The sequence below is a fragment of the Cydia fagiglandana genome, chromosome 13 (genome assembly GCF_963556715.1).
Source record: "Cydia fagiglandana chromosome 13, ilCydFagi1.1, whole genome shotgun sequence".
Lineage (NCBI taxonomy): Eukaryota > Metazoa > Arthropoda > Insecta > Lepidoptera > Tortricidae > Cydia > Cydia fagiglandana.
In genome coordinates this window covers 3,682,022-3,694,794 of record NC_085944.1, presented here as the reverse complement: position 1 = coordinate 3,694,794, position 12,773 = coordinate 3,682,022, and the positions used below count along the sequence as shown (strand labels likewise).

The window sequence follows — 12,773 nt, the reverse complement described above, 5'->3', positions numbered from 1 at the left end:
TTCAAATCCTATTCCAAATTCCATTCAATGATTTTTATTTTCAGTTCGATCACATACTTTGATCGATAAACATCATTTTATCTAACGGACTGTACTTCCCAAGTTTCTAAACACGACCGTTTAAGTGTGATTTTTATTAGTAAACGTAATAATTCATAAGTGCGTGCAGTTCAGTATAGTGCTCGTTTTGTGGCCCTGCACACCTTCCAGATATATATCTACATCATCACCAAGGCACATATTGTAAGTTATTTGATTTCTAACCTTCTGAATTACGAAAGTATTTTTATACATACCTATCTGTTAACACGTAACCTGTATTGTTACAGGTGCCTTTTTATTTAAATAATAAATACCCCTCATCGCTCTGGATCCTGCCTTTTCATTCCCATCATCCCTGTGAGGCTCCCCTACCTGCCCCCTCACACTATCAGTAACCACCCGCTGAATATTAATGAATCTAAATATAATATCTACAATAATGTGTACCTACAAAGAGTACGATTGTTGAAATTTATTCAACAAAATAATGCCGTATGGAATGTAGGATTACTACAAAATATCATAAGATAATTCCTTAATGGAATTAATAAATGTACTGTACGGTACGTATGTACCTAAGTACGTAAATATGAACGTTATGTCAAGGGAAGAAATATATAAATAAGTATTGTTCTAACTCTGGTAGAGTTAGCTTTGAATAACGTTATATGAACGTAATATAACGTTATATAAATTAAATAGTATAAATGAACGTATAAATTCGTACTAAGTAGGTATGTACGAAATGTAATGAGTCCGAAATGTATAATGGGGATGAGATATAATTATAAATGTATAACATTATATACAATATTTTACAAGTTAGGAGCTTAGGAGAAAAGTAGCTAAGTTTGAGCCAAATAAGAATCTAATTAAGGAAAAACAGTATGTTATTTATTTTAGAATTTTGGGGAGAGGTTTAAGGTCTCTAATATGCCATCGTCCGAGCATTTTGCCGGACATGTCTTGTAGGACATATACTAAGGGTGATATTTTTTTTAGGATAGAACATTTAATAAACTTGGGTGCAAGTTTAGCAGAATAGTGTTTAGGAGAATTACTAATTGCGTAATTTCGTTTCCAGACGATGTCATTTTCGTTGAATTCGAAATGTTGGTGATGTTTATTATACGATGAAGAATTGGTTTGGTGCGCTCTCCAAAGACGGGCTTGTACTTCGGAGAAGACAGGCTGGAGAAGACCAAGATTATCAGCGTATTCGTCTCTGGGCGCGAATATAATATCATCTGTGAGATCAGATTTATCGTATGCTGATCCACATGTGACTAATTCGCGACCAAATACAAGGAAAGAAGGAGTATAATTTGTTGTTTCATTTACGGAAGTATTAATAGCAAATTGTATCTTATGTAGGTTGATATCCCAATTCCTGTGGTCATCCTGTATGAATGAGGATATTGCTGTGGTAACAACTTTATTATATCTCTCCACGGGATTTGGTTGGGCGCATTTAATTGCGCAATAGTGTATTTTTGGGATCTGATAGGAGTGGAATAAATCCGTTGTCTCTTGACTAACGAATTGAGGACCATGGTCAAGAATTATGGTCTGTGGGATTCCGTACACTAGGAAAACTAGGTTTTCTAGAATATGAACGATTACTGATGACGTAGCACGTTTAATCGCAAAGAGGAGGCAGTATTTTGAAAAACAGCAAGTAACGACAAAGATGAATCTGTTGTGTTTTAGTGTAGTAGGCAAGGGGCCGATCAAATCTATTGAAATGCATTGAAAGGGTCGAGAGCATTGCTTAGGTTTACCCATTAGGCCAAGTTTTAGTTGGGTTTGGTGTTTGCAAGCTAAGCAAGTCTCGCATTTGGCAATAAAATTTGAAATATCTTTGTACATTCCTGGCCAAAAATATTTCAATTTAACTTTATTGTATGTTTTAAATGTTCCGAAATGAGCGCAAGTTGGGGTGGAATGATTTTCTGTGATAATGGGTATTCTGTACTCTAGTGGTATAACTTCTTTCCAATTATACTCAGATTGGAGTAACGAAGGGGTTTTTGAGTATCGGTATAATTTATTATTATGTATTATGTAATCTGGAGTGGTGTTGGGGTTAGAACTGCATTTAGCGTAGATATTATTATACCAGTCGTCATTGGTATTAGAACTATTGTAGTTAATAACGTCTACTGAAGGTAAGCGTGATAAAGCGTCAGGGATTAGATGATCTTTACCACGTTTATGTTTAATTTCGAAGTTAAATGTAGATAGACGAATACTCCAGCGGGCTAGACGTCCGGTTGGATTATCTAGATGGAGAAACCATTGTAATGCGGAATGGTCTGTGTAGATTGTGAACTTTAAGCCGTTGTCAAGATAGCAACGCCAATGTTCTAGGGCTAGTAAGACACTTAAGAGTTCTCTTTCTGTAATTGAGTAATTTCTTTGGGGACCAGTTAGGGATTTGCTCATATAAGCAATGGGTTTCTCAACGCCATCAAATTCTTGGGTCAGCATGGCACCGATGCCGAAGCTGGATGCATCACAGTGGACTGCGAAGGGTTTTGAGAAGTCTGGGCAAGCAAGAACAGGGGTAGAGACTAGAGCTTCTTTAATGGATTTAAAGGCATTGTCTTCTAGTGATGTCCATTTAAATGGTGGTGCTTTTTTGGAAGTGGAGGTAAGTTTAGTTAGTGGTGCAACCTTTGTGCTGAAATCGGGGATAAAGCGTCTATACCAACTTGCTGTACCTAGGAACTTTTTAACTTCTCGAGGAGTTGTGGGAGGTGGGATGTTAAGTATTGCCTTAACCTTGTCAGGATCTGTTTGAAAGCCGTGTTCATTAACTATGTAACCAAGATATTTAAGTTCTTTTTTGAAAAATGAACACTTGGGGAAGTTTATGGTAATGTTGGCTTGTACTAGCCTTTGGTAAACTTTATTAAGTAAAGTGATGTGTTCATCGAAAGTATTACTTATGATGATAATATCATCTAAGTAGGTAAATACTGAGTTATCAAGGTTTTCAGAAGGGAATAACGCATCCATAAAGCGTTGTTGGGTAGCAGGGGCATTAGTCAATCCAAAAGGCATTACGCGAAACATGTACATGCCTTTTGAGGGTACATGGAAACTAGTTTTAGGTCTATCAGAAGGGCGTAGGGGTATTTCCCAAAATGCTTTTGCTATGTCTATCGATGATAGATATTTAGCATTTTTTAGATTATCTAGAATGTCAGATATGAGTGGGAGTTTGTAGGCATCTTTGCGCGTAATCGAATTTAGTTTACGGCTGTCGATGCAAAAACGCCACGTTCCATCTTTTTTAGGAGTTATTATGACAGGGTTTAGCCATGGGCTTTCACAGGGTTCGATAACATTAAGCTTTAGCATTTCATCAACTTCTTTGCATAAAGCTTTTTGTTTCTCTGGAGAAAGCCTATAGCATCGCTGTTTGATTGGTGGATGGTCACCGGTATCTATGTGATGTTCAATGAGGTGGGTTCGTCCTAAGGGTTTGGTTTCTGTTGAAATATTTTTAAATTTTTCAATAATAGTATCTGAAATTAACTGTTGAGTTTCAGAAAGGTTGTCATAATTAGTGATGTGTTGGTCGCAGGTGGAAATAACTAGGGTATCTATATGTTTATCGGAATATGACGTTATGTCAGGTAATATGTGGGGAGCTATATTGAATTTTCTCCAAAAATTTGTGCCTAGAATCAAGGGTTGCTTTACAGTAGGGATAACATGAGCGGTAATAATAGCCACAATATTTTTGTACGAAATTGGTAGTTGAATTGTACCAATAGAGTATATAGGGTAGCCGTCGGCTACAGAGCCTACGACTTTATGGTCGTAATTTATGGTAAAATTGTGGGATAAGAGAATTTTATGGGAATTATTTCCGAAAATAGTTAAAGCACTGCCACTGTCTAAGAGGCCACATAAAGTTAAATTATTTGTCTGGGTGTTGACATAAGGTCGTTCATCGTATGGATCTTGAGTGAAAAGTGCTGATGTAGTATTGTATGATGACATAAATAATTTAATGGTATCTAACCATTGGTTCCATTCTGTAGCAGTAGTTTTATTTAAGTTACTTTTCTCCTTTATGCGTTTTTTGGAAATTTATGGCAAACTATACATTTTGCAAAAGTGACATTTTGTTTGCCACACATCTTGTATCCCTTGCTTTTAGATTAAAGTGTCTTAAAGGGCCTCTGCGCTGTTGGCTTCGGCCCCACGTACGCCTCCCAAAGGTCCGGGACCCCATGGTCCCGAGATATGGAAAAGACATACAAATAATAATAATAATAAAAATAAGCAAATAAGAAACTAAAATGCCCAATATAATATGCTTAAACACTTAAATTATGAAATAAGCCACAAATCACTATGAATTCAAGTAACTATCTGCTTGACTAGGTCTAATTCGCTTTAAAGTTCAAAAGTTGCATTTGTGTATTTAGTTCCGGTTTAGGTCATAACAGGGCAAAATGTTGTTGGAATTTCAAGCGTTGACCAAATTAAAATGCCTATGAAAAGTATGTAACAGTGGTACTAATGGTTTCATTTTCGCTTTACTGGTAAACGAGGATCAAAACAAGTAAGAAAATTTGGTCTTATGAGTTATGTACTTTCAGCAGAGATATATACATATAACTCCGTATTCCGTATAAGATAAATAAAGTCTAAGAAAAAAACGTGCCTCAGAAATCAAGAAAAAGTCATTCTCGAATAGATGGCGCCATACCTTTGGCTTATTCTCGGCTAGATGGCGTTGACACCGTTTGATATTTATCAATTTTAACACATATCAGTGAAAGAACATGGGTCAGTATGGAACAATAAAAATTAAAAATCATTTATTTAAGTATAGGTGTACTTTCAGCGCAGTTACGCCACTAAACTTTTGATGCTGAATCTGAACGTACTAAATTTTATCACATTACCTACCAATAGACTTAAGATTTTTATTGCTAGTATTTTCACATGTATAACCTTCCAAAATTCTAGATTCTTATCATTTGAAAACCCACTGTTGAAATAAAGCGGGTAAAGGTCTTAGAGTGAGTGAAAAATCGGCTTTTTGTAGTCCCATCCTCTATAAGCCGTGACACAGGTGAAAAATTAGGGTAGGTCTGTTTTTGTGCACACGTCACTTTTTACGCTCAATCTTTGTGAATATGTGGTTCTCTGTAAGATTAGGTTTATAAGTTCCTTTCCATTTCAAAAGGTGGACCTTGTCTCATTTTTCACCCGATTGGACACTGAACAAAAGATCTAGGTACTTTATTGGGTACGTGACGGGTACGGCACCTTGCATCTAACATTCTTGTACCGTTGAATTTGAAGCTAAGTTATCAGTAGTTGTTATGCTAAATATCAGCTGCTTTGCTTTAACTCGAGTGTTAAAATATAGCGTCATCTTTTTTGGAATATCCCCGATATTCAGCCCGAATCGAAGAGTTAATAAACTTGATGGAGTTGTATTTCTTTATGTAAATCTAGCTTTAAATTTATACCTATGCCTTATGCTGGTAAAAGTTGTTCATAAAGTAGATTAAAATTTTATTATGACGATCATAGGTTATGTAATTAGTCCACTATACAGTATGTGTCTGACCATGGGGCTTTAATTCCAGGGCTTGATTTTACTCGCTAAACTGAGCTACTTTTACTATGGGACCAACTCTAAAATCGGGGAAAAAATTTTGGCTTTTCCATAGAAAACGTCGACATCTGATCAGCCAAAATGGATGAAAAAGTAAAAAAAAATCGAGGTTTCGGGGTTGGTGCCATAATAAAAGTAGCTCAGTTTAACGAGTAGAATCGAGCCCTGGATTTAAAGTCCGATGGTCTGTAACACCCTGTATAACCCAAACCATTTCAAATTACGCAGGAAATAGGTATCATCGTTGCCACTATTTTTAAAGTAGGTATTATAAAAATATTTATCGACTTTGCTTACGTGTCTTTAATTATTATAGTCATCTCAGGCCCACTTGCACCATCCGACTAACCCGGGGTTAAGCAGTTAAACCTAATAGCCTAATGTCAAATTGTACTGGTAATCATCGTAACTCTAGGTTTAACCGGTTATCCCTGGGTTAGTAGAATGGTGCAAGTGGGCCTCAGTCATCTATATGATCCTTGTAAGACCCAAGCCGAGATTTGCGGTTATGAATTTCGAACTTTCTTTTATTTTTATCATAGTTCATAACTCGAATTTAATTTGTACCTGTACAAGTACGCGGGGACTTTCGAGGTTAAAATAAGTTTACTAGTTTCCGTTATATTTAAATAAATTAGCGGTTATAATATCCTTTTTTCTATTAATAGTACGACGGGTAACGCACGATATTTTAAATCTGTAACAAAAATCCGTATACTTAGTATAAAAATCTGTAATCAGAAAAATGGTCTTCGTTTGTAAACTCGAACGGGTTTCGTATGCCCTTTTTAGTGGCCTCACTCGTTCAGTGGTAGATTTGCGGTGTCGGCTCTCAACTTTGTCTCGTTTTAGCACTATTCTGCCTGACGATCCATTTAAAGCTTCTTCCGATGGATTAAATAAAAAAAAATTATTAGAGAGTGTACTTCTGTGTACTTTTTTGGAGAGTGCTCGTTTACGTGCGCTTATACAACCTCTTAATATGATATATTATCAATTCTGTTAGTAATGTAGATAAAGCAGTGTATGTAGCAGTACATATTTAGGTATTACGAGTAAAACGATCGCATAATATTTTTATTCAATACCTTTCATTATGTAAAAGCGTGTATGAAAAAGCGCTGGTGGCCTAGCGGTGAGAGCGTGCGACTTGCAATCTGGAGGTCGCGGGTTCAAACCCCGGCTCGCACCAATGAGTTTTTCGGAACTTATGTACGAAATATCATTTGATATTTACCAGTCGCTTTTCGGTGAAGGAAACCATCGTGAGGAAACCGGACTAATCCCAATAAGGCCTAGTTTACCCTCTGGGTTGGAAGGTCAGATGGCAGTCGCTTTCGTAAAAACTAGCGCCTACGTCAAATCATGGGATTAGTTGTCAAGCGGACCCCAGGCTCTCATGAGCCGTGGCGAAATGCCGGGATAACGCGAGGAATAAGAAAGACTTTTCATTATGTAGCAGTCACATAAAATACTATTATCACTAAATGTATATTTGTTTGTCCACCAGTGCTCCGACGGGCCTTCAGCATGTTTGACTCGAGCAAACAAGGCCGCATCGAAAAGGAAAAAGTACGGACCATCCTCAACACCATGGTGCACAGCTATGACGACCAGCGGCTCGACCAGATGCTGGACTCCGAGGACGTTGATGGTATGTGTTGTCCTCAATCCGCATTGGCTAGCACGAGGACTATTATAACCCAAGCCCTCTAGAGTATGACTCTCATTGGTCTTCAGCATGTTTGACTCGAACAAACAAGCCCGCATCGAAAAGGAAAAAGTACGCACCATCCTTAACATCATGGTGCACAGCTATGACGACCAGCGGCTCGACCAGATGCTGGACTCCGAGGACGTTGATGGTATGTGTTGTCCTCAATCCTCATTGGCTAGCACGGGGACTAACCCAAGCCCTCTAGAGTATGACTCTCATTGGTCTTCAGCATGTTTGACTCGAGCAAACAAGGCCGAATCGAAAAGGAAAAAGTACGCACCATCCTCAACACCATGGTGCACAGCTATGACGACCAGCGGCTCGACCAGATGCTGGACTCCGAGGACGTTGATGGTATGTGTTGTCCTCCATCCGTATTGGCTAGCACGGAGACTATAGCCCAAGCCCTCTAGAGCATGGCTCTCATTGGTCTTCAGCAGGTTTGACTCGAACAAACAATCCCGCATCGAAAAGGAAAAAGTACGCACCATCTTCAACACCATGGTGCATAGTTATGACGACCAGCGGCTCGACCAGATGCTGGACTCCGAGGACGTTGATGGTATGTGTTGACCTCAACCCGAATTGGCTTAGCAAGAGGATTGTAAGTACATAACATGGGCCTTTTTCTACCAGCTGTTTTCCAAAAATCTGCCTACATTCAATATCAGATCGGACACTGTGATAACGTTCTAAGGGTACAAAACTAGACAGGAAAGCGTTGAAAATGTTTATGAAAAAATCACCTATTTTCTTCCTGTTGAATAAGCCCTCAAAACCTAAACAGTACGCCAATAGGGTAGAAACGTAGATAGCAGTTATTTTTAGACACAATTGTTATTTTAAAGCCCGTATAAGACTATAAAGAGTAGGTAATTTAATTGTGACGTCACATTCTAGTCAAATTATACAATAGCAAAATCCTTTTGACAGTTCAAGAAAAGAAACTGATTTGACTAGTAGTCAAATATTACCCTCGATCAAAAACAGTAAAGAACTGATTGAAACACCGATAACCGTAAAGTCAAGATCACCATCAGCTGTAAGTAGCCATAAATAGTCGTCAAAGGACCGTCACCGCCATCAAACACTAACCGTACAACTTTATTACACGTTTCAGCTCCAATGTAATTTGACGAGAAACATGCCATTTAAAAATAAACACGCTGTTTTACAGTACTCTTTCCGGATATTAGTATTAACCGCATGGCAATCCGTTTATTATGACACTGCTTATTGACCAACCGATTATTATGAAGTAGGTAATTACAGCGCGAAGATAGGATTTCATATAAAATAAAATTATTTGTGTCGAAGTCGAATAAGACTTCGCTTATAGTAACATATTGTTTACTTTGATCTAGGTATTAATTATATTTTAATGAAATTATGACTGGTTATAAATTATTTTTGAGAGGATGTTTTCAATCCAACTTTTTTCGTATCTCCGATTTCTGAAAGACAATTTTTTTTTTTTACTTTACAATTAGTCCATTGTCATAAGATCAGGATCTGATGATGGGATTCTGGAGCAATCAAGGGAACTACAAATAATTATTGTCTACAATTATAATGGTAGTAATTGCAGAATTTCATAAATGCATTTGTTCTTCGAAACCATCATTGATAAGTGAAACTGCTCATAATTTTATCATTGTCAATTAAATACCTACTTAGGTAAATAAAACTAAGTTACTAACTAATCACTTAATGTTAGCTACACTATCGGGCAGTCACATAAACCAAGTTTAACGATTAGGGACAACTCTAATGACTTTGGTTAATGTTGAATGGGATGAAGATCAAACCCGAACCGGAGGGTCATTTGAGCCAAGAGATACGTTGAGTTTCGAGTTACACAGCTGAATAAACTTAATGACTTTGTTGATCATACAATTTATAACCTTAAAAAACACGCGTTGGAAGTCTAGATGGAAGCCTTTGCGCAGCAGTGGGCCATTTTATAGGCTCGTTAAAAAAAACTCACACAAACGCTAAACATTTTTGCGGTAGGCCTCAGATGACAAGTCTCAGCGTACCCATGCTGAAAAATAGTGTAATGTAACTTTTTTAGAACCTGTAGAATATTTACCTATCCTTAATTTCTCGCCTGACATTACAATTTATCTCATCAGATTAATCTCAGTAAGTTATGTACTCACGTCTCGTAACAAATTAGCGGAACCTCGGCACGTCGCATGATTGACTGTCGGCAGATTGAGCCGCACGGTGTCATTGGAGCGACATGTGACGCGCGGAGAATTTCGATATTGAGTCTTGGAAATTATCTTGGAACTTAATGATATCACTGGTATATTAGAGAAGTATCAGTAAACGATATGTTAACTCCCTGCCTGTCACTTTTGCCCACTGAATCCCGATGTTTGTTCACTAAAATTTCCTGCAGGTATTTTAACGTCTACTTAAAGTTATTCCAGTATGTCACGTCACTTGATTGACTGTCGGCAAATTGAGACGCAAATGGTGTCATTGAAGCGACACGTGACGCGCGAAGAATTTCGATATTGAGTCTTGGAAATTATCTTGGCACACGCGAACGTAATTAGCATCTATAACAAGAAAAGAATAAGATTTCTACATGAATGTGAGATAATTTTAAAAAGGAAGCTCACAATGATGATACGTTCTAAGAAATAGGTGTTATTTATGATAATTATTTGCTAAATTCTACTTGGTAGGGAGCCAACTATTGGAGCCAACTAAAAACAAGCTTTTTCGGTGCAGGCATTGTTGGATTTAATGAAACTTGCATATTTATGTAAATTCGAAAATCTGTCTATCTGTCTGTAATATGTCTGTTACCTCTTTCACGCATAAACAGCTGAACCGATTTAGATAAATTTTTGTATGGAGATTGTATGAAGCCTGAGGAAGGACATGGGATAGTTTTTTAGTTTGATTAATAAATCACCATTCAGTATCATCCTTCGCAGACAAATTGTTGATTTATTTAAAACACGCGACTGTTATACAAACTTCCAATTCCTCTAAATCGGCTCTGATTTCCCTAAGACACGTTCTAAACCCATTTCAAATGCTATGTCGTGTTGCACTTGCACATGCAATATGCAAGTGGGACCCAGAATCTCCTTACGGATGACAGAAATTTACACACGAAACATTCTCATTAAGGAGTTTGCATTTCACAGATAATTTTGCTCACTAGATGGCGTATTTTAGACTCATATTGACATGGTACCGCCATGTTTATCCTCTACCTGCCCAGACGTCAGAACTTGCCAAGAAAAATACGATTTTGATTTGTCAAAACAAAGATTCAAATTAGAATGGAACAGCAGACCTTTTTATAGGACTCTGGGCGGCTAGAGGTTATGTGAACGCGACCGGCTTCGGGCGACCTGTGGCAGGACTCATTGTATTTTGCCTCTATTTATTATGACAGTATTTTCTGAGACATAGTTCCGGATTGACAAACCTTCAATAAGAATATATTTAAGAGAACTGTTAACACGTTCATTAGTGTAGCAAAACGGGACTTAGGTATGTCTACTTAATGCATTCAATTTAAATGATCGCTGAACACTATCCAGAGATAAAACCTCTTTGTCAATGTCTCCTTAATGCAGAAATCCTGCCTACGATCGCACATTGGCGCCATATTCAGAATCTAAATATTAGTACTAATATAATACCAATTTAATTACGTATCCTCGTAAGGCTGACGGTCTTACCCCATAGTATTTATAGAATTAGATTAAAACATATTTTCAATCAGAAGTATGATTTGTTTTGTTCCGTGTTCCGTTTAGTTTTCGCCCTAACTAAAATCAACAGCGAATGTACTACATAAAGAACATAACACAAATACTTTAAAAAAACTTTAGGCTTTAGAACAATCAATAATCTTCCCAGCTGTTTAAATTTTGAAATAGGTAAATTTTAATATTACCGATTTGGCATACCGCGCAGACAAAATGGAAAATAAAGTATTAAAACTTATCAATTGTCATGCAGTACAATCGTCAAGTATTCTTTAATTTGTACTTCTTGAAGTACGTGGGGCGTAACGAGGCTTGTGCGCAAAAACATGCAACCAAATAGGTACGCGTTCGATTTAACTTGCTTTTAAGTGCACATTTAAGAATAAGGCCCAGTTTAGAGCGGGATAAGGACTCGTTACCCAGATTAACTGCCCCCCAAACCCCCATTTGACTAATTTTATCGCCGCACAGCTACAGATGTAGTTGGTGTTATACTTTGCGTTTTCAAGCATTGGTTTTACTCAACGAAAACTAGCTTTTTAGTTGCAAAATATTTGAAATTTCTTTTTTTTTTAATTCTTTAAAATAACAAGAAATAAATAAATAAATTGTGCTTCTCTTAGGATATTGTGAGAAATTACCGAGATATCTCAAAGTGGACATTTTGACTAAACTAAACATAATTCCTTAACAATTTGTGTTTGAATAATATTTAATACTGATATTTCCTGTAAATAGCATGCTCATCTAATTTTAATCGAGTTTATTATTACTTCATAGTTATAAAAAACTTTACGAATTACCTATTTTTTTTGTAGAATCTTCACTATATGATTGTTTATTTAAATATAATTAAATGTAAACCTAAACATTTCTATCTACCTAAAATATAATCATATTACCAAGAATCTCGCAATATTAAAATGACTCCTTTGATATTTAACCCGAAACTTCCCACGTCCCAGACCATTAAGACACGTCGAATCTTGTTAGCCACTTAGAACCGCGGCACTCTAACTCGGTTACATATAAACTTGGGACTGATTACGGTTGTAATACCGAATGTTAATGTGACAAGGGAGCATTAGTTTAATTTGAAGGTTCCATTGCATTTTAAGATTGCAGTGAGTTATTTTTGAATTTTGAATCTGAATCTCTTTTGCAGCGCAATTCGGGCAACTACTTAATGTCACTTTTACGTTAGATAGAGTAAGATATCTATTAGATGTGAATTAGACCTCTAAAAGTGACATTCCATTTCCAACTGCAGCTGCAATACGGTTCATTTTCTATGGAAATTGACAATGACAGCGACGCGTTTCCATAGTAAAATGAACAGTATTGCAGCTGCAGTTGGAAATGGAATGTCACTCTAAGTCATATCCCGTGAAAATCGTTTAAGAGTATCTCCAGAATCGCGCAAATGACAAATTTGACAGGTTAGATCTTAAACATATCGTTATCGTATCTTGGTCTAAAAGATATCTAATAGATGTCTATTTCAAAATCCGAATCGGGCCCCAAGAAGCTAGAGGCGACGTCTAGTTCAGGCGATTTACTGCGCCGGTCGCTAAATGTGTCATTACTTTTATTCTGGCTCCGACAAAATTGACGGCGCACA

At 37.0% G+C, this 12,773-nt stretch overlaps 2 protein-coding genes across 4 annotated transcripts in view; one reads left to right on the top strand and one right to left on the bottom strand.

Moving 5' to 3' along the window:
* LOC134670014 (calmodulin-like) overlaps positions 1-12,773 on the bottom strand; it is a 331,833-nt gene that overhangs the window by 81,884 nt on the left and 237,176 nt on the right. The gene's annotated exons all lie outside the window — the stretch shown is intronic.
* LOC134670020 (troponin C-like) overlaps positions 1-12,773 on the top strand; it is a 67,702-nt gene that overhangs the window by 26,339 nt on the left and 28,590 nt on the right. Inside the window, exon 1 of one of the 2 annotated variants that reach the window (XM_063527688.1) lies at positions 7,634-7,763. The exons of the other annotated variant lie outside the window; for it this stretch is intronic. Coding sequence (XP_063383758.1) covers positions 7,640-7,763 — 124 coding nt within the window. The 5' untranslated portion in view covers positions 7,634-7,639. Of the gene's footprint in view, positions 1-7,633; positions 7,764-12,773 lie in introns of those variants that run through there. 2 annotated transcript variants of the gene reach the window in all.